The sequence below is a fragment of the Castor canadensis genome, chromosome 4 (assembly GCF_047511655.1).
Source record: "Castor canadensis chromosome 4, mCasCan1.hap1v2, whole genome shotgun sequence".
Classification (NCBI taxonomy): Eukaryota; Metazoa; Chordata; class Mammalia; order Rodentia; family Castoridae; genus Castor; species Castor canadensis.
This window is the reverse complement of record NC_133389.1, coordinates 124,617,081-124,639,939: the sequence shown is the minus strand read 5'-3', so window position 1 is coordinate 124,639,939 and position 22,859 is coordinate 124,617,081. Positions and strand designations below refer to the sequence as shown.

Sequence of the window (22,859 nt, the reverse complement as noted above, 5' to 3'; positions counted from 1 at the left end):
AATTTGTCATTATGTTTGGCTACAATAATTTAATGTAAAACTGTGCTCTTATATAAAGAATCTTGTAACCTTCTGATTTAGGGAACATTTTCATCCATTGTACTTATTGGCTGAGTGTGTGTGCAAGCGCGCGCACACACACACACACACACACACACAGAGCTGGGGATTGAATCCCAGGGCCTTGAGCATGCTAGGCAAGTGCTATACTTTTGAGGTACATCCCCAGTCCCAAGCTAAATTTGTTAATCTTCAAATATAACAGAAATATAATTTAAACAGTATCTGTGACTACTTTTTTTTGTTATGTGGTAAGTATAACATAGCGACAAAATGTTAAAAATAATGTGGCATGTAATCTTACCACTTCAGTATGGCTTTTTGAATCTGTAAAAACAAAAAGCTGTTTTCTACTGAGTTACAGTCATAATGGAATTGTGCTTATTCATAGGTTAGGTTCTGAAAGAATTCAGTCACTATTTATGCCTCTTTTTAACAGTTTAATAGCTGGGATCAGTTTTGTTGATGGATATATACACTATTCCTTTAATAGTAATTAACTTCATGTATATGTGGTGGAAGCGGTAGGGCACTTCCTCTTGCAAATGTGAAGCTCTGAGTTGAAATCCCAGTTCCACCACAAACGGTTTTTTAATTTTAAAAAGTTATATTGAATTAGTATTTTTATTTTTAATGTCTTATTGACTTCATTTTATTTCTGCTCTGCATCTTATTCTTTATTTTAGAGTTTGGTATGAGTCAGCAAACTTTAAGAAGAGAGGGACCTGGGTATCAAACCCAGGGTTCCAGGTACATGCGGGACCACTGAACTATACACTCAGGACCTGCACACTGTTTTTTGTAAAGTCATTGTAACTGCTCTTTGTGTTGCCACATGAGCGCAGCCAGAGACGGTTTGCAAATAAATGGATATGGCTGTATAAAAATGAAATCTCATTTATGGGCATTGAAATTTTAATTTCACGTGATTTTTCACTTATGACAAAATAGTCTGTGTGTGTGTGTGTGGTGTGTGTATGTGTAAACCCTTATGTCACTTTTAAAAGGGTAAAACTATTTTAGTCCATGGTTAGTATAAAAACAAGCAGCACTATCCTACCTTGTATAGAGTAACATTTCTTGAGGAAGTCAAACCCTTCAAGTTACTCAGTTGTCCTAGTAGTTTTTGTGCATTGTAAGTTAAAGAGCAGATGTTTCTCTGTCTTTTAATAGATAATGAAAATCAGGAACCCAAATTGTTACCTCTTTTTGTTGAAATAGTGTGAATATTTTAGCTGATGATGTATTTTAAAAAATTTAATTGTGGTGCAAAACAGTTGAGATAAAATTTACCATCTCGATCATTTCCTAGTTTAAGTAGTGTCAAGTATATTCGTATGCTTGAACAACTAAATTTCCAAGTTTTTCATATTGCCAAGCTGTAACTTTGTATCCATTAAGCAACAACTCCCCATTCCTTTTTACTCCCAGTCCCTGACAACTACCATTCTACTTTCTGCTCCTGAATTTGATTACTCTATATCCCATTAGTGGAATTATACAGTATTTGTCCTTTTGTGTGAGGTTTATTTTATTTAGATAATGTCTTCAAGGTTCATCCAAATTCCTTCTTACGACTGGGCAATATTCTATAGTTTGTGTATACTACATTTTGTCCAACCATTTGTCTTTTGATGGATGCTTAGGTTGCTTTCACCTCTTCAGTATTATGAGTGGTGTTTGAAATGTGTGTGCCAATACATCTTTGAAATGTATTTTCAATTTTTGTGGATATACACCTGGAAGTGGAACTGCTAGACAATATGGTAATTCTAAGTTCTTAAGGAATTGCCATTGGTGTCTTGTTTTCCACAGCAGCTGTACCGTTTTACATTCCTACTAACTGTGCTCAAACGTTCCTTACCTACCCTTATTTTCAGTTTTTTAAATAGTAGCCATCCTACTGTGTATGAGGCAGTAAATCAATTATGGTTTTAATATGCACTTCTAGCTATTAGTATCAAACATCTTTTTAAATTAATATTTTAACTGATCATAATTCATTTATGGTTTCAATATAATGTTTTGATTCATGTATACAGTATGGAATGCTTAAATCAAGCTGATTAACATGTCCATCACCTCACTTCTTATTTTTTATGGAGAGACATTCAAAATTTACTCTTACTTATTTTGAAATACACAGTACATTACTATGAACTGAAATTTTGTACCTTATTTATTTATTTATTATTCGTATGTGCATACAATGCTTGGGTCATTTCCCCCCCTTGCCCCCACCCCCTCCCTTACCACCCACTCCTCCCCCTCCCTCTCCTCCCCACCCCCTCAATACCCAGCAGAAACTATTTTGCCCTTATCTCTAATTTTGTTGAAGAGAGAGTATTAGCAATAATAGGAAGGAACAAGGGTTTTTGCTAGTTGAGATAAGGATAGCTATACAGGAAGTTGACTCACATTGATTTCCTGTGTATGTGTGTTACCTTCTAGGTTAATTCTTTTTGATCTAACCTTTTCTCTGGTTCCTGGTCCCCTTTTCCTATCGGCCTCAGTTGCTTTTAAGGTATCTGCTTTAGTTTCTCTGCGTTGAGGGCAACAAATGCTAGCTAATTTTTTAGGTGTCTTACCTATCCTCACCCCTCCCTTGTGTGCTCTCGCTTTTATCTTGTGATCAAAGTTCAGTCACCTTGTTGTGTTTGCCCTTGATCTAATGTCCGCATATGAGGGAGAACATACGATTTTTGGTCTTTGGGCTAGGCTAACCTCACTCAGAATGATGTTCTCCAATTCCATCCATTTACCAGCGAATGATAACATTTCGTTCTTCTTCATGGCTGCATAAAATTCCATTGTGTATAGATACCACATTTTCTTAATCCATTCGTCAGTGGTGGGGCAACTTGGCTGTTTCCATAACTTGGCTATTGTGAATAGTGCCGCAGTAAACATGGGTGTGCAGGTGCCTCTGGAGTAACCTGTGTCACAGTCTTTTGGGTATATCCCCAAGAGTGGTATTGCTGGATCAAATGGTAGATCAATGTTTAGCTTTTTAAGTAGCCTCCAAATTTTTTCCAGAGTGGTTGTACTAGTTTACATTCCCACCAGCAGTGTAAGAGGGTTCCTTTTTCCCCTGCATCCTCGCCAACACCTGTTGGTGGTGGTGGTGCTAATGATGGCTATTCTAACAGGTGAGGTGGAATCTTAGCGTGGTTTTAATTTGCATTTCCTTTATTGCTAGAGATGGTGAGCATTTTTTCATGTGCTTTTTGGCCATTTGAACTTCTTCTTTTGAGAAAGTTCTGTTTAGTTCACTTGCCCATTTCTTTATTGGTTCATTAGTTTTGGGAGAATTTATTTTTTTAAGTTCCCTGTATATTCTGGTTATCAGTTCTTTGTCTGATGTGTAGCTGGCAAATATTTTCTCCCACTCTGTGGGTGTTCTCTTCAGTTTAGAAACCATTTCTTTTGATGAGCAGAAGCTTTTTAGTTTTATGAAGTCCCATTTATCTATGCTATCTCTTAGTTGCTGTGCTGCTGGGGTTCCATTGAGAAAGTTCTTACCTATACCTACTAACTCCAGAGTATTTCCTACTCTTTCCTGTATCAACTTTAGAGTTTGTGGTCTGATATTAAGATCCTTGATCCATTTTGAGTTAATCTTGGTATAGGGTGATATACATGGATCTAGTTTCAGTTTTTTGCAGACTGCTAACCAGTTTTCCCAGCAGTTTTTGTTGAAGAGGCTGCTTTTTTTCCATCGGATATTTTTAGCACCTTTGTCAAAGACAAGTTGGTTATAGTTGTGTGGCTTCATATCTGGGTCCTCTTTTCTGTTCCACTGGTCTTCATGTCTGTTTTTGTGCCAATACCATGCTGTTTTATTGTTCTTGCTTTGTTATATAGTTTGAAGTCAGGTATTGGGATACCTCCTGCATTTTTCTTTTGACTGAGTATTGCCTTGGCTATTCATGGCCTCTTGTGTTTCCATATAAATTTAACAGTAGATTTTTCGATCTCTTTAATGAATGTCATTGGAATTTTGATGGGAATTGCATTAAACATGTAGATTACTTTTGGGAGTATTGACATTTTTACTATGTTGATTCTACCTATCCATGAGCATGGGAGATCTCTCCACTTTCTATAGTCTTCATCAATCTCTTTCTTCAGAAGTGTATAGTTTTCCTTGTAGAGGTCTTTCACATCTTTTGTTAGGTTTACACCTAGGTATCTGATTGTTTTTGAGGCTATTGTAAATGGAATTGTTTTCATACATTCTTTTTCAGTTTGCTCATTGTTAGTATATAGAAATGCTAATGATTTTTCTATGTTGATTTTATATCCTGCTACCTTGCTATAGCTATTGATGGTGTCTAGGAGCTTCTGAGTAGAGTTTTTTGGGTCTTTAAGGTATAGGATCATATCATCTGCAAATAGGGATATTTTGACAGTTTCTTTACCTATTTGTATTCCTTTTATTCCTTCTTCTTGCCTAATTGCTCTGGCTAGGGATTCCAGTACTATGTTGAATAGGAGTGGAGATAGTGGGCATCCTTGTCTAGTTCCTGGTTTTAGAGGGAATGGTTTTAGTTTTTCTCCGTTAAGTATAATGCTGGCTGTAGGTTTATCATATTATAGCTTTTATAATGTTGAGGTGCTTTCCTTCTATTCCTAGTTTTCTTAGAGCTTTTATCATGAAATGGTGTTGGATCTTATCAAAGGCTTTTTCTGCATCTGAAATTTTGTACCTTTTGACCTCCTCTACCACCTCTGATAACTACCATTCTACTCTCTACTAGAGTTCAACTTTTTTTTTCGCTCTACATGTAAGTGAAATTTGTTTTCTGTGGCTGGCTTATTTTGCTTAGTATAATGTACTCCAGGTTCATGCTTGCTGTTGAAAAGGATAATATAGTTTTTTGTCCCCTTAAAGGCTGACTAGTGGTATTCCATTGTGCCACGTTCTATTTATTCATTTGTTTGTTGATGGATACTTATTTGGTTCTCTATCGTGGTTATTGTGAGTAATGTTTTCATGAACTTGAGAGTACAGATCACATTGTTTTCATTCCTTGAGATGTGGGTTTGCTGAATCAGAGTATCTTCATGCTTGCTGGTCATTTATTTATAATCTCTGAAGATATGTCTGTTTATGTCCTTTGCTATTTTTTGGGTTAGGTTGTTAGCAGTATTTTTTTTAATACTGTTTCCTTGTTTCTTACTGAAGTGTGTCCACAAAGTACAATTATATAATTGTATGTAATTTACAGTTATGTAAACTAACAGTGATCTTCTTGCTTATAAGAGTAATAGCTTGTGAGGATGGGGAGAACAAATGGAAATTCTGGTTTGCTAAATGCCGATATAATAGAGAAGCTAGACATTCTATAATTTTTTTATTTTTAGTGCTAGGGATCAAACCCAAGGCCTTGCAATGCTAGGCAAACACTCTACCATTGAGCTACATCCCCAGCCCTTGCTTTTTCTAGGCAAAATCTTACTGTGTAGCTCAAGCTGGCCTTTAACTTGCTATGTAGCCCAGGCTGACCTTGGATTTAACATTCTTCTGCCTCCACCTCCCAAGTGCTGGGTTTACAGCTGTGTGCCACCATGCCCACTCCATAATTTTTTTGTTTTTGTTTTTTTTTTTTGGGCAGGGGAGACGGTACTGGCTTTTGAATTAGGCAAAATTTGTTTTTGGATTGATTGTGTCATATAGAATTAATCACTCCTATCTATATAATAATATATGGTGTTAAGCAGATAAATTTAGAGAATTACAGTGCTGCATAGTATTTAGATTTAGGTAGCTTATAAAATTGACTATGGCTTAGCCAAAATCATTTCAAGAGTTTTCTTTTTCTTCTTACTCAGTTTGTGATTTACAGTAATATCTTGTCATTTAGGCTTAATACTTTTTAATAGTACTCATATAAATGATCCCTAGTATGGATGAATTCTTCAGTGCCTAGATGGTCAGTGGAGACAGTTTTTACATCGTTTGCACTTCTATTATCTGCATATCAAGCTGTGATTTGTATGTGCCTTTTCATATTTCTTGTCATCTCATGCTCTTTGCTAATGATAATTGAACCATTTTCCCATAGACCAGGCTTTACATTGAGTCTCAGTCTTTATTGCTGGATAAATTGGACAAATAAGGCTTAATGATGAATCTCACTATTGTCCTTTGTGATCCATGCCCTTAAAACAAACCAAATTCAGTGTCTTAAAGAAAAACTCCTGATGTTCTTTTCAAATTCCACCTGTCGCCATATCTTGGGGTCTTTTTGTCTCCTAGATGATCTTCTGATCTGCCACTGTTTGCTCTTACCTGGATTACTGCAGTGGTTGCCTAACAGGTATCCAGTATCTTCTATGGAATCTACCAACAGGCAGAAACACAGAAGCCATAATACTTCCCAAGTAACAGGATTCAGTTTTTTATCTGACTAAAGCAGCTTAGCTTGTATTCTTTTAAATTTTTATTATGTAGCTTCACATATTGAACTATAAGAAATATATTTCATTGGTATCATGTTGTCTGTTATATGCCAAGAAGAGTTTATCCATTTGTATAGTGTTGCCTTGATCTTTATGCCTTTTATGAATAAGGAAACTAAGGCTGAGAGTTATTAAGTCATGGAGCTGAGAATCAGATTTAGTTTTGTTTTTTTAGCACACACTTCCTCAATTTCAGAACTTGGGAATTCTGAAACTATGCTTTTGTTCATTTTAAAAATATTTAATTTTAGTTACAGTGTCCTAGGCATCTTTAAGGTACCTTGATATCGCATTGAAAAAATTAGTCCAAAATATTCTTTTGGAGCTTATATTCTCATGAGGAGATATACTGGCTTACTGATGCAGCTGTAGACTGGAAATGACTTTGTCTGCCAGGGAATTTCAGAACTGTGAGCATATGCCTATACTGACAGAGGAAGGAGATGTGTGAAATTAGTTTAGCTAGACTCTCTTGACCTCTAGTATCCAATAGCAGGGCAATCACTAGGTCTTGCCTAGGGCTATGAATATAGTGCCTCTCTAGTGTTGAAGTGTTCTGTCAGTCTATCTTGGGAGTGGTCTTAGCAGACATAATGTGTTTTAGATACTTTGCCAAGTATTTTCAAGGCCACCCACATATTCAGGTATTTGCTAGAAAAATCATGGAAGGCAGCAAGTAGTATAATCATGGCTAAGGTATATTATAGTGATACGATAAAGATTCATAGCAGGATCATAAGGGAAAAAGGCATAGGCAGAGTCTAAAAGAATTCAATGTGCTGCTTCCTTATTTATAATCTCTTCCTCACTAGAGGAGTCACATAGAATATTCCCGCGTCAGTGAGAATGCAGCAGCATGTGTGCAATGTGCCTGTATAGGGAAGCCCATTAGAGGGTCTGCATCCAAGATCCAAGGGGTTTTTTTGGGGGCAGGAGGAAGGGTACATCTTCTAGCATGTACTGTTACTCTATAAAGGATGCAAGTGTTCAGCATATAACAAATTGTTTGCATAGTCTAGGAGCAGTGATCTGCCCTTTTTTGCTTAGGGAAAGGTGGAAATATCTTTGTAGGCAGACTTTTCAAAAGATAGTAGTCTCAGTCCTGCTAATGTCTTTTATGCATACATACCTATTGACTCTAGATAAAAATTGTGCAGTGAGTTTGGGGGGAAATAAATACCACCGATATTTACGTATCCTCTATTGTGTATGCTTTGAGAGTCAATTTAAATAATCCTAAATTCAAGCAAACCATTTTAGGTACAAAGATGTTTGTTGTTGCAGCAGCACTATTTCTATTTAATTATAAGGAATTAGAAACCACTTGAATCACCAGTGGTAAGGGAATAATTATTCTGCATATCCATTTAATGGAGTGTTAGGTACCTATGAAAGTAATCTTGAAAACATACCAACATGTGGGAAATTGCTTATGTATAATTGGGGAAAAAAAAAGTAGCACATAGAATAGTAATTAGTGTAGAATCTTGACAATAGTGATGACTGTGAGGCAGCTTTCCTAGTTCTGAAATTTGCAAATGCCTTTTAAATACATGTCCTCACAAAAATGGAGGAAAATATAGAAATTTTCAACTTTTTATTTTGGAATTTTTCAAAAGTTTATAATTTATCTGACGCTTTAAAAAAAAAAAGCCCAAAGTACTGCCATTGTCAATTTCATCCTTAACATTTATAAGGTTTTTTTGGGGGGGTATGGTAGCAGTTTTTTTGGTGGGAAGTGGGAGGGTAGGTTAAAATAACTGAGTTTCTGAACATTGGACTGCCAGTTAAGAAACAAACCCAAACTGAGAATTGGATGGCTGGCTGGATGGAAGTTTTATGTAAGATCTCTCTTTTAGAAGTATTTAAGCAAATGACAAATTAGCACGTCTTAAACTTTAAGGGTGTGTGTGTGTGTGCGCGCGCAAGTAGTAGGAATTGTAAGTGTTAAAACATCTTTGAGTACCAGGAGCTAATATAAAGCATAATCTTAATTGTTGAAAAAAAAGTATGAATTTAAAAATAAACCAGGATGTTGACATGGTTATTTTTGGGCAGTAGGGGTATGGGTAGGATTTTTTTGTCTATAAATTTTCACATTTTTCCTTACTGCTGACTATTTTGGGTGCATTACCAGGGGTAAAAAGGAAAGAAGTAAAATAGCCACTTTTATAAAAATATGTATTCTTTTGTTCATACAGAAAGCATTGTTATTAGGGAAGAAATACTGCCAGAAAATTGAGGCCCATGTGGTGGTTTATGCCTTTGGTCCCAGCTATTTGGAAGGTGGAGATAGGAGGATTGTGGTATAGGTGGGCCAGGGCAAAAGTATAAGACCTTAGCTGAAAAAACAACTAAAAGCAAAGGGCTTGGGGTGTGGCTCAAGTGTGGTAGAGTGTTTGCCTAGCGAGCACAAAGCCCTGAGTTCAATCCCCAGTACTGTGGAGAGAGGGAAGAGGGAAGGCAGATTATTACATTTGAAAGAAAATTTGGTATTAGTCACTATTTTTAAATGATTGTGGTAGATATGCTGGGGAAGACTGTGGTATAAATTTGAGAGCCAACTTTTAGACTGTATGTGCAAAAATAAGAGATAATATAACTTAGAATTTTGGAATACTGTCCAAAAACGGTGGTTATAATTATTAATAGAGACACTAAGAGATTAATTATGTTTTAGGCTAATCTGGTCTTTTGAGTACTAGTTTGAATCATATGAACCTGTTTTATGGGTTGAAAATGGCTATCTGTAACTTCATACAATTCAACCTAGTTTCATTGGTTTACTTAGCTTTTATATTTATCTGAAGTTATAGGCTGACTGCATTAATGTTGCAAGTAATTGCTACATTTAAATTTTGGGTGGTTCAAGTATTAGAAATGTCTCTGTAGAGGAATTTTATGGTCTTAATGTGCTTATGTGCTAACTTACTATGTCTAGATCTTAATCTTCTGACATTTCTGGAGTCTTAGAGCAATTTAGAGTTGGTAGGGATAGTGAAAGAATGTTTTTATTTTCATCAAGTGGATAATTTGCATTAAATATGTCTATGTAGACAGTAGGGTCCTAAGCACAGTGGCTTGCTTAATTTGTTGGAAATTGTGTGGATAAAACTTTTTTCTTCTTTATTTGAAAGTTTTGGCTAGACAAGTGGAAAGATGAGTGAATTGGAATGTTCTACTGTCTGCTAATAAGATCTTTTTGTTATTTTTACTTTTCATGTCACTGACTTGGCATGCAGCTTTGGGCAAGTTTATTTTCTTGGGACTTCATGAAAGTATATAAAAATCACTGTCTTTATATTCCAGCAACCTGCCAAGAGCATTGCATGTATTATCTCTATTTAATTCACATTATAACTTAACCCCATGACCTACTTGGGAACAATCCTGTGAGGTAGACTGTTATTAATTACCAGGATTTTATAAAGACAAGGTCATTAGCCACAGTGCTCCTGTTTGAATTCAGGCAGTCTGGCCTCAGAGCCCACACTTTCAAAACAAAGTGGCTACAGTAAAGTGTCTATAGAATTAAATTCATTTTAGGAGTCTGATGAGAATGGTGGTGATAATGCTAATGAAATACTGATTATAGTAAAACCATTGTATGAGCATTTAGAAGAGTCTATCCTTGTTCATTAGAACATAGGTTTTAGATTGTGCTTTAATATATAGCTAGTATTCAGCTTGGATTTTTTTTTTTACATTATTACATGCAGCTTCTTTCCTTCCCTGCTACAGAAGGCTTATAAGAATTAAAAACTGTTCTGTGGCCCTTCTTTCATTTTGCATTGTTGGGATAGAAGGAGTACCACATGGCAGTAAATCATCAGTGTCCTTTTAAAGTGCATATAGAATGGAATGATTACCTCTGAGGAGTGGAATTTGAGAGATGGACATACTGGGACTTTCCACTTTTGTTTTTTTCAACAAGCACCTATTAAGTTAATAATGAGGAAAAGACATGAAACCTCAAAAGATTCATGAGTAATTGATACTTAAGATAAAGACAGTTATCAGTTGACTTTCTAGTTGTGAGAAGAGGTCAAGTTTCACCAACTTGTTTTAGAGCTTGTCTGAAGAAGTTCCTTCTTCCTTCATAATTAAGTATATGCATTTGCTCTCTTTTTTCTCCATCTCTCTCTCTCACACACAGACATATACACATTTCTTCTGGAACCTTTTGGGATACAGATGTTCAGTTGAGTGCATATAAGCTAACAAATGACAGTATAACTTTTTCTTTTTTGGCAGTACTGGGGTTTGAACTCAGGGTTTTACACTTGCCAGGCAGGCGCTCTATTGCTTTAGTCAGGCCCTATCCCTGACAATATAACTTAACCTCCCTATCTCAATTTCCTTATTTTTAAAATAGAGACTGTATGTTAATATAGAAATAAGGCTAGTGTAAAAATGTATCTATATATGTGTATGTGTGTATGTATGTATACATCTATAAGTATGCATGAACACTCTGCTAGCCCTCAAACATTTTTTAACAAATAAGAATAAGATTAAAATTATTCCCACTTCTTGAAGGTCATGACAGTATTAGAGAGGTAGAAATCAAATGTTTTATCTCTGATGCAGTCGGTATCTTCTTTTTTCATTTAAATGACACTGGGGTTTGACCTCGCCACAAGCTTGCTAGGAAGGTGCTCGAGCCTTGAGCCACTCCACCAGCCCAAGCTGTATCTTCTTCTGTGAATAATTTGGTCTCAGTATATCTGAATCCTTTGCTGTAAGGGTACAACAGAGGTGTTTAAAATAAATCAAGTATTTTAAAAAAGATAGGTGAAATATTAATCTGATTTGGAGTGAGTTTAGATCAGATATACCTTTTCTTTATTACAGGCTTACATAATGGAATGAGTAGACTAGATTCTGTGCTTTCTGTGCTTATTACTCTTTCAGTCATTTGGGTGAAAAATTTATGTGTATATGTGCATGTGTCTTTATGTCTGTGCAGTGCATATGTATTGCTATATGTAGATGGATTTCAGAAATAGATAGTTTGGTAAAGCACAATAAAGTGCAAAAACATGATATAAATAACCATATCACTGGGGGAAAAGTTGAATTAACAAGAAATTACAGCATTGTCTTTAGAAAAAAATTAGTGTTTTTAAAATTGGATTAGAACTCTAAAATCATAAAAATAAAGGAAATACTTTTATTAAATTCATGTCAGAGAAGGGTTGTTAGAAAATAAAGACATTTGGCTGATTTTGTGATTTGACATGTTCATTTAGCTGTCAGAAAATTAGCATATTTGGTTTTAAAATATGGAATTGAATTTTGGAATAAATGATGGAATATAAAGTAGTTAGCAAAAATAATAGCTATATTCAATAAGTACAATACAAATAATGTCAATGAAGATAGCATGTTTTGTTATGTGAAATGCATGTTTTAAGGGGACTAATTAATTTTAAAGTGTTACAGTGTAGCCTTCTTGAATTCTTGTTTCTCATGCTTTTAGTGCATTAAGAAGCTAGTGAAAGGAAATGAGTCACAGAATATTTGATTTTATTAAAATAAAATTTTAACTTTATCCTGGTTTTCTTTACAAAAAAGTAAAGAAAAAAGAAAAACTTTTTGGCAGGTCTGGGGTTTGAACTCAGGGTTTCTCATTTGCTAGACAAGTACTACTTGAGCCGTACGTCTGGTCTCTTAGTTTTTAGTTTTGTTTATTTTTCAGATGGAGTCTTGCACATTTTGCCTGGGCTGGCTTTGGCCTACAATCCTTCTACTTGCCCTCCTGCGTAGCTGGAATTGCAAGTGTGAACCACCAGGCCTGGTGTGGTTTTTTTTTTTTTTTTTTTTTTTTTCTGAGGCTGTCTGGTCTCGAACTTGCTGTGTAGCCCAGGATGGCATTGAACTTGGCAGTCCTCCTACTTCAGCCTCCCTAATGCTGGGATTACAGGCATGCCTCATCATACCTGGTTTGGTTTTTCTTTTTTAACAAAAATATTCTCTGACCTAATAGAAACAGAAGTAAACAAACTCTTAGTGTGCATGTTTCATCTTTTATAGCAAGACTCATACAGTCTAATTAAAATATGAACTTTGAAAAAAATGATACCACCAGGCCCTTCAGTGTATCCCATAATTATTATTAATTTTAGAAGGAATCTTAGAATCTCTTATGGGAAAACAAATGTAAGCTTAGCAATTCTTCATCTTCATATTTGTTTTTCTTCTGTTAAATCTATGTGAAATTAATTTGTTGTATTTGTTAAGTATAGTATATGAGCCCACTTCTGTAAAAAACTATTTGTGCCTATGTCTGTATGCTGAAGGAGAGATGGCTGGAATGAATGTAGTTCACCAGATATTAATAGTACTTATTTCTGGTTGGTGGACTTTGGACTGATTTTTATACTTTGTAGTTTGATATAATGTCTTTTTCTTAAATAAAAACACTATTTTTTAAAGGAAAAAATGTTCTTTGGGTCAGTCATGGTGGGGTAGATCTGTAATCCCGGCTGCCCCAGAAGTGGAGGCAGGAAGATTCAAGGCCAGCCCAGGCAAAGTTAATAAGGTCCTATCTCACAAAATACAAAACAAAAGGACTGGGGGCATGGCTCAAGTGTTAGAGTAATTGACATGACCCTAAATTCAGTCCTCTACCTGTGCTCGCTCATACAAGTTCTCCATCAGCCTATTGATATAATATGAAAAGTAATAAAATTTGGAATAAGTCAATTTTGGGTATTTCATGAAGTGTTGTGTGTGTGTGTGTGTGTGTGTGTGTGTGTGTGTGAGTGTGTGGCAGTATTAGAGTTTGAACTCAAGGCCTCATGCTTGCTAGGCAGGCGCTCTACTACTTGAGCCACTATTAACAGCCCCCCCCCTTTTTTTTTATTTTCCCTCTCATGAAGTTTTAAATTTAAAAATGTTTCAGCAGCAGTAGAATCTATAGGTACTTAAAAGCTGCTGTTGCTGAAAACTACTTACTCCTTACTTGGGCTCATGAGTTAACTGAAAGCAGGATAAAAACTTGCATCCCAGCCTCCATTTTCTGTATGTGTCTTTTGCTTTGAGCAAGTCTCTTCTACAGTCAGTTTGCTGACTTCTTGGAATCCCAAGAAGGAAAGGGACCCATGGATAACCATAATGTGACAGGAGACAAAGCTACCCCTTGCTGAGTAGCAATAACTTTTATTGTAACTAACCTGACTCATGAGACAATGAGTTACTGAACCACCTTTGACCACCACCTATGACCAGTATGACAAGGGAACACATCTGTGATTGGTACTGCTTAATAATTATGCATACCTCTCTCGTTGCCCCCCCATTTTTCCTCTGCTGAAAACTAAACCAAACATCTGTAGGAGGAAGATGGGTTGAAATGTTGTTTTGCCCTTCCCATGGTGTGCCCCTGTAGCATAAACTAAATCTCCTTTCTCTGACCTCTGTTACTGTCTCTTTACTTGGCAAATTGGGGTGAGTGGCCTGTTAGAAAGGTCTTAGTGAACAAACTCATTTTCTTGACTTTTTGGTAACTGGTATCGGTCTTTTAAGGATATGTTTTCTAAATATTTTGGTTTTGTTTTGACAAGGAAGATGAAGATAGGAAATTAAAAACATAGGAATCCCTTTCTATAATTTGCACTAATAAAAATCTACTTAATGAAGAAACTTCTTGTTATAAATAAAGGTGTCAGCGTACCACTGTGCCCAACCATTGATTGAGATGGAGTCTCTTAAACTTTTTGCCTGGCCTGGCCTAGTTACTTCCCAAGTAGCTAGGATTACAGGCCTGAGATTTATTGAGATTTTAAATTTTTTAAAAATTGTGGTAAAATATGCATAATATAAAAAGCTTGCATTTTAACCATTTTTACGTTCATAATTTAGTGGTATTAAGGACATTCAAATTATTGTGTTAACCCCATCATTCATTTCTAGAACTTTTCCATATTCTTCATCTGAAACTCTATACACTCATTGAACACCAATACCTCATTGCAGCACATTGTAGGTCTTGGCAACCTACCATGCTAAGTTGTGTCTCTGTGAATTTGGCTACTCTAGGAAGTATTATACAATGTTTGTCCTTTTGCAATAGTTTATTTAGTACAGTGTCTTCAGTGTTCTCCATGTTGTGGCATGTGTTAAGGTTTACTTCATTTTTAAGTCTGAATAGCATTCCATTGTATGTAGATACCACATTTTGTTTATCCATTCATCCATTGGTGGGTACTTGGGTTGCTTTCACTTTTGGGTTTTATGGGAAGTGCTACTATAAGCGTTCTTTCAGTTCTGTCCATTATATAATCACAAGTGGAATTACTGGATCATATGGTGATTTTTATGCTCAAGTTTTTGAGGAGTTGCTAATCCTTTTTCCACAGTGGCCACACCATTTTATATTCTCACTGACATTGCAGAGATTCAATATCCTTATTGTGTGAGTCAGCTTTCTGTTACTATAACAAAGTACAAGTTTCCATTACCTCCCAGTCAGGGCCATGGGCTAAAAGACCAAGCCTTGAATACATGGGCCAAGCTAGAGAACATTTGCCAGCTTCTTTTTTTTTTTTGAGGGGGGGGAAGAGGGGGTGGGGGCAGTTATCTTTAAATGGATGCCAAATGATACCTCCTTGTTTCGATTTGCATTTTCTTAAAGCAGATTTCTTGAACATTGTGAGCGTCTTTCCTTGCACCTATTGGCCATTTATATATCACTTTTGGAGAAATTTCCAGTCATGTCTTTTGCCCATTTTTAAATTGAGTTGTTTGGCTTTTTGTTACTGAGTAGTAGAAGTGCTGTAGATTTTTTTTTTCCTCCATTCTTTGTTTTGAGTTTGTCTTTTTGCTCTGTGGACGTATTCTTTGATGCACAAAAGTCTTTAACTTGGATGACATCCACCTTATTTATTTTTCCTTTTACTTCCTGTGCTTTTGGTGTTGTATCCTACAGATCGTTGCGAAATTCAATGTCATGAAGCTTTCCTTCTATGTTTTCTCTTACAGTTTTAGGTCTTACAGTATCTGATCCACTTCGAGTTTTTACATGATATAAAGTAAAAAAAAAATTTTTTTGCCTGTAGATACCCAGTTTTCCTAGCATCATTTGAAAAGACTGTCCTTTCCTTATTGAATGGTCTTGATGCTGTTATCAGAAGAAATTTTATTTCCTAGGCTGTTCCCATCCCCTTCCCCCCCACCGTCCTGCTGCCTACCCCACCCCATACTGATGTTAAATTACTAGCTCTACAACTTGAGCCAAACCTCCAGCCCAGACTATTTTTCTTTGTTTGTCTTTATGCCAGTATCATATACTTAAACAAAGTGTGATTTAATATGTTCAAAAATAACTTTATGCCAGTGAAGACCAATAGTTGTTGTTTTAATAAAGCAAAACCTTAGTAGATTATAACCTCTAGTGTCAAGCTTATGACCCAGCTAGCTGACTTGGCATATAGTAGGTGTATGATTTGACAATCCTAAATTTAAAGCCAAGAGGAGTCTGAAAGAGAACAGAAAGAAGGTCAGGTCATGAATTTATCCTTTAGGGATTTTCATAGTGAAGAGAGAACAAGGCGGTGGGGCACAGAAAAGACAGGGTAGGATTTTGAAAAGTACAACTGTGCAATTTTGTCACATATGTTTTTCCCCTTAATCAAGGAATAGTACAGGTTTTGGTATACTAGCAGGATCAGAAAAAATGGAAGCACTGATGGTGGATGCTAAGGATGGTGTATATAAATCGCCAGCTTCAGAAAAGGATTAAATGATAATAGCATGGAATTCAAGCTAAGACAGACATTTATTTGTTTTAGTCAAGATCTCACTATGTACCACAAACTGGCCTCAAATCCCCATCCCCTCCCTCAATCTTCTGAGTCCTGGGATTATAGGTATGCCACCACATCCAGCCTTAAAAAGGTATAACTGAGGGAAGAAGGAGGCACAGAGGGATACAATGCCAGAGTGATGGAGTACATGTGAATACAAGAGCCTGTGAATATCAAGAAGGAATGAAATCAAAAGCAAAAGATAAATGCTTACATTTTTAGAGGGAGTTACTCTTTTCTTAAAAGGAAAAGGATTAGTGGGTAGGGGAAGATATATTCAGGATTCAAGTAATCATGGAAGAATGGCTACTATCCATCCAGTCCCATATCCAGATGAGGGAACTTTAAAAGGTAATGTGTACAGGAACAGTTGTTGAAACTTTAGCAGAGAACTGTCAGTATATGGAAAGGGCTAGTAGAGCTTGAACATGTTCCTTATATTTTGGATTCTAATCATATCCTCCCTGCTAACTTCATGCACCACTCATTTATACCATTTCAGCCTTTTATAAGTAGAAAGTTTACAGACATATATAAAATAATTTTTAATTATTGAACTTTAATTAGAATTTGTGCTGTTGAGTCTGGATAGTAACAAGTACCTGAATTCACAAATTCAACCAAGTACGGAATTGGTAACAGTTAATGGGGAAAAATGTTGCATCTGTTCTGAAGATTTACAGACTTTTTTCTTGTCATTATTCCCTAGACAATGTTGTATAACAGCTGTTTACCTAGCATTTCTGTGTGTTAGTTATTATGAGTAATCTAGACATGATTTAAAGTATAAGGGGTACTCAGGAGGGCAGAGATTGTAGTTTGAAGCCAGTCCCAGGCAAATAGTTTGCAAGACCCTACCTCCAAAGTACCAACACACAAAAAAAGTGATGGCAGAGTGGTTCAAGTGGTAGAGTGCCTGCCTAGCAAGCAAGAGACCCTGAGTTCAAATCCCCTTAATGCAAAAAAAAAAAAAAAAGTATAAGGGGGATGTTTACAAGTTACATGCAACTGCTACACCACTTTATGTAAGGTACTAGAGCATCCGTGGGACATCCAATCTTCCATGTATCCTGAGGGACAGCTGTATAAAAGTCTTCAAGAATTGCCAAAGATAAAACAGTCCTTCCTAATTTAAAATGTAGTCAGTCAGATAAGGTATGTATGAACAAAATAATTACATGGTAATGTCACTTGATGTCTAAATTCTGTATAATCTTAGAATAGGGAGATTATACTATATGAACAATATTTTTCAAACTGTGGACTTGTGGTCCATTAATGACTTGTGAAATCAACTTCGTGGCTCACATATAGTATTGTTTCTCCCTCCTCCCCCCCTTTTTTTTTTCATTTTTCTTTTATTATTCATATGTGCATACAAGGCTTGGTTCATTTCTCCCCCCTGCCCCCACCCCCTCCCTTACCACCCACTCCGCCCCCTCCCTCCCCCCACCCAATACCCAGCAGAAACTATTTTGCCCTTATTTCTAATTTTGTTGTAGAGAGAGTATAAGCAATAATAGGAAGGAACAAGGGTTTTTGCTGGTTGAGATAAGGATAGCTATACAGGGCATTGACTCACATTGATTTCCTGTGCGTGGGTGTTACCTTCTAGGTTAATTCTTTTTGATCTAACCTTTCCTCTAGTACCTGTTCCCCTTTTCCTATTGGCCTCAGTTGCTTTAAGGTATCTGCTTTAGTTTCTCTGCTTTAAGGGCAACAAATGCTAGCTAGTTTTTTAGGTGTCTTACCTATCCTCATCCCTCCCTTGTATGCTCTCGCTTTTATCATGTGCTCATAGTCCAATCCCCTTGTTGTGTTTGCCCTTGATCTAATGTCCACATATGAGGGAGAACATACGATTTTTGGTTTTTTGAGCCAGGCTAACCTCACTCAGAATGATGTTCTCCAATTCCATCCATTTACCAGCGAATGATAACATTTCGTTCTTCTTCATGGCTGCATAAAATTCCATTGTGCATAGATACCACATTTTCTTAATCCATTCGTCAGTGGTGGGGTATCTTGGCTGTTTCCATAACTTGGCTATTGTGAATAGTGCCGCAATAAACATGGATGTGCAGGTGCCTCTGGAGTAACAGTCTTTTGGGTATATCCCCAAGAGTGGTATTGCTGTATCAAATGGTAGATCGATGTCCAGCTTTTTAAGTAGCCTCCAAATTTTTTTCCAGAGTGGTTGTACTAGTCTACATTCCCACCAACAGTGTAAAGAGGGTTCCTTTTTCCCCGCATCCTCGCCAACACCTGTTGTTGGTGGTGTTGCTGATGATGGCTATTCTAACAGGGTTGAGGTGGAATCTTAGCGTGGTTTTATCTCCCTCCCCCGCTTAATGGGTTAGCACAGAGTAGACTTTGTACAGGACTCATTACTGCAGTGCAATAAGATTAAGTGTTTTGTGACCCTTCTCTATGCATGTATTTATGTTTGTATCTATGTGCTGAATTGGATAGAAGATGTATTTCTAAGATTGTATGTGTATATATATATGTATTGTTTATATGTATTTTGTGTATGTGTGTGTGTGTATATATGTATATATATATATATATATATATAAAATTTATTTATTTTAATAGGTGCAATGGATGAGCTTCATAGTCTGGATCCAAGAAGGCAAGAGTTACTGGAAGCTAGGTTTACAGGAGTTGCAAGTGGTAGCACTGGGAGCACTGGTAGTTGCAGTGTTGGAGCTAAAGTGAGTAAAATTTTAATATTTAATGTTATTTCTTTCTGTTGGCAAATTATTACTTACTATGAATTTTAGAATAAATTTCTTCCCCCCGCACCCACTCCCACCCCAAACACAAAGGATCAAGCCCCACAGCATCATGCATGGTAGGCAAGCACTGTGCCAGTGAGCTATATACCCCAAGGTTTATGGACCTTTTTTTTCCCCCCTCTCTCAATACAGTATAATGTGTCAAAGTTCCCTTTGCTATTTAAGTAACATTCACATTTTCTAGGAATTTGTAGGTGCATTCTTTTGTTATTACTTTAGTTGTTTTCTGTTTTTTTAAGCCTATTGATGAGCAATGATCCTAGTCTGATGCTATAACAAAATATAGGAGAAACATTATCTGTAAGACCCCCCCATAATGAAAAGGTCCAGTTGACATTTGGTAAGATAGAATAAATTTATTTTATTAAAAAAGTACTTTATTTTCGTTCTTCGGATGGTCTCTAAGAATGAATGTAAGTCCTGAAGTAATATCACTCTTTGTAAATACAGCATTTAGAACAGTTCAGAAAAGAAGTCCAAAAATTAAATTGTGTTCCATAGATACTGATAGATGTTCTGACAGATATTTTTACAGTTAGATACTTCCTCTCAACCCCTGGACCAAAAACATATTCCACAGTTACTTTATTAATTTTATAGTTTTACCATCATATTTATTCTTACCATCTAGGATCTACCTTTCATATAATATTGACAGTGATTCAGTTTTAATTTTTCTTTCATCTGGTGAACCAGTTTGCTCCATGATGTTCCCTTTGTCATAAATATACATACATATACATAGTTTATGTATATGTCACCCATTGATAAATATATGATTGCTATGTAAATATGTGGGTCTGTCTTTGTGTTCTTGTGCTAATATCACTTTAAAAATACTGTTATATTTTGGGATGTTTTCTTATATGGTAGAACAAATCTCTTCTTTACTCTTTTAAGGTCAGCTTGTTTATGGATCTTTATTCCCTCATAAAATTTGATTATCTTTTCTTGGGCTTGTTAGCAATTGTAATTCTTCTGTAATAGCTTATTTGTATCTTTTTCCTTAAAGTATCCAAATGTAATTTTTATTCTGATTGCATTGAATTTATAGATCAGTTTGGGAAGTACCAACATCTTTGTAAAATTATTATGTCTGATTTATTTATTTTTCCTCATAGAGTTCTTACGAGTTTTTGATTAATTCCTGGATGCTTCACAGTTTTGTGGCTAATTTATTATTATTATTCTTGTCTAGTTGGTTATTGTTGCCTTAGGAGGCTTTTGATTTTTATTGTTTGGTCTTATATCTGGCAGTCTTGCTGTTGGTTTCTTTGGTTATAATGGTTTGCTGATTCTTTAGATTCCCTTAAGGAATATAATTTTCCTACAGAAAGGATAGCTTTATCTCCTATACTTCATTTGTGTGTGTGTGTGTGTGTGTGTGTATGTACGTGTACACACACATACATATATACATACGTACGTATAAGTATATATGTATTTTCCCTCCCTTATGTTGGTAATGACCTTCAGGACTATGTTCTGGTTTTGCCTTAAAAGAGGAATCATACAAAGTTTCTCCCATGTACTGTGTGATAGAGATTTTGGGTATATAACCATGACCAGGTTTATAGAATAGCTTTTTAAATTTTTGATCGGTTAAGAAGGTTGTTTTAAAAATCATAAATAGTGTTGAATATATAAAATTATTTTTTTGTTGTTGGTCAGGTGAATCCTGAGGTTTCTCTACTTTGGGTTATTAATATGGTGGTATGTAGTATATTTTTTTGCAGAATGTTAAAACTTGTTTCTGTTTCTGTGATAAACCTTGCTTAATTAGGATATTTATTGGATTTAAAACATGATTATTTTATTTAGAATTTTTATGTATATGCTTTAAAAGGAATACAGCCTGGAAGAATTAGTTCAGTTGAGTTTTGACAAATATATGTGTTCTTATAAACTCTCTTTCAAGTTACAGAACATTTTTACCACCACTGTATTTTATAGTTGTTTCATAAATCAGTATCACCCCTCACCTCCACCCAGTGAACTGGGCCTCTGACTGTTTTCCAACAGCTCCTGTGTAGAAAATGTTCTTGGGCATATGAGTAGATAATTTTCCTATAAAACTTTTCTCAGCCTCCAATTTGTTGAGAAGAGAGGTTTTTTTCCCCCCCGTATCATTTAAATTTAATATTTAGTTTACTAATCCATTTCATTTCAGCTTTTAAATTTTATTATTATATTCTTACAATAGTTTTTAAAACTTCCTTTATTATTTTCTTCATAATCTCCTTTTCTGTTCATTCTTGCTAGAGCTCTGTTTAATGAATATTTCAGAGAAAAAGATCATTGCTTTAATCTGTTTTTCCACCTCTTTTTTCCCGCATTGATTTCTAACTTAATTTATATACTTCTTGCTTTGGGTTTGCTTTTGTTGTTCTTCCAGCCATTGAATTCTATGTTTATTTATATAGAGGCATAATAAACATAATAAAATGTATAGATCTCAAATGTTCAGTCATCAGATCCCCCATGATTGTTATTAAGGTATAATTTTCAGATTGTAAATTTTACTACACTTGATGATAAGCAAAAGTAAACTTTACCCTTTTTATCAAATGATTCTACTGTAAGTTAAAAAAATATACAATGTGTAACCACCATCACAATTAAGATACAAAATAATTCTATTACCCTAGAATATTCCCCCTTTATAGTCCAACTCCTTATGTTGCCTTGAGTTTTTTTCCCCCTCGTTCTATTTAGTTTTGGGAGAATATCATGTAAGTTGAATAGATACTGTTATATGTAGATGGTTTTTTTTGGAGGAGGGGGGAGTTTGGTTTGGTTTTATCAGGGTCTCACTATGTTGTACAGTGTGCCTTAAACTTAAGATCCTTCTGCTCAGTAATACATAACTTTTTTTTACCTTAACATAATGCTCTTATTTGAGATTCATCTATGTTATTGGATATTATCAAGAACTTTGACTTTTTTAAATTGTCAAATAGTATTACAATGTATGAATATATTCATATCCTAGATGGTATTTGGATTATTTTGCAACATTTTGATAATTAGAAATAAAGATAAACATTTGTGCATTTCATCCTCTTAGATTTGAAAATAGTAAAAAATGATACAATACCAGACAAATAAAAAACCAGAAGTCTCCACCCTCCAATAAGTTTTCTTCTCAGTTCCCACTTGCCAAATTATTCTCCTCAACCTTTATTTGATTTGTTACTACAGAGCAGTTTTGCCTGCATTCAGATCCCATACAAGAAAATGGAATCATTGTGATACACTTTTTTTGTATTTGTCTTCTTTCATCTAACATAAAAATTTTGAAATCTAATTGTTCATTTTTTTTGTTGTTCAGTAGAATTCCATTGTATGAAGTTAACACAGTTTGCTATCCATTTGTAAAGTGATAAATTGGATATTTATTGTTTTGTCTTTTTTCATAGCCAGCTCAAAAAATCTACATATACCATCTTGTATAAATGTTTTGGTGGACATGAACTTTATTTCTTCTTGGAAAACACTTAGGAGTAGGGTAGGTATTTAGTTTGATTAGAAACTGGTACATTTAAAAAGGGTTTGGATCATTTTTCTCCTGTAACCAGCATTGTAAAAGAATTTCAGTTCTTCCATATCCTCGCCAAAATTTGGTCTTATGATTGTTTTTTATTTTGGCCATTCTAGGGGTTATCAGTTAGTATCAGCTCTTTTATTTTAACCTTTGTTGTTTCTGATTAATGTTATCCTTCTA

At 35.4% G+C, this 22,859-nt stretch overlaps 1 protein-coding gene across 4 annotated transcripts in view; it reads left to right on the top strand.

Annotated features, from left to right (window-relative positions):
* Window positions 1-22,859, top strand: part of Tlk1 (tousled like kinase 1) — a 133,429-nt gene that overhangs the window by 23,831 nt on the left and 86,739 nt on the right. For 3 of the 4 annotated variants that reach the window (XM_074071080.1, XM_074071081.1, XM_074071079.1), the window contains exon 2: window positions 18,933-19,051. In XM_074071080.1, coding sequence (XP_073927181.1) covers window positions 18,933-19,051 — 119 coding nt within the window. Of the gene's footprint in view, window positions 1-18,932; window positions 19,052-22,554; window positions 22,644-22,859 lie in introns of those variants that run through there. The other variant, XM_074071082.1, reaches the window with a different exon arrangement.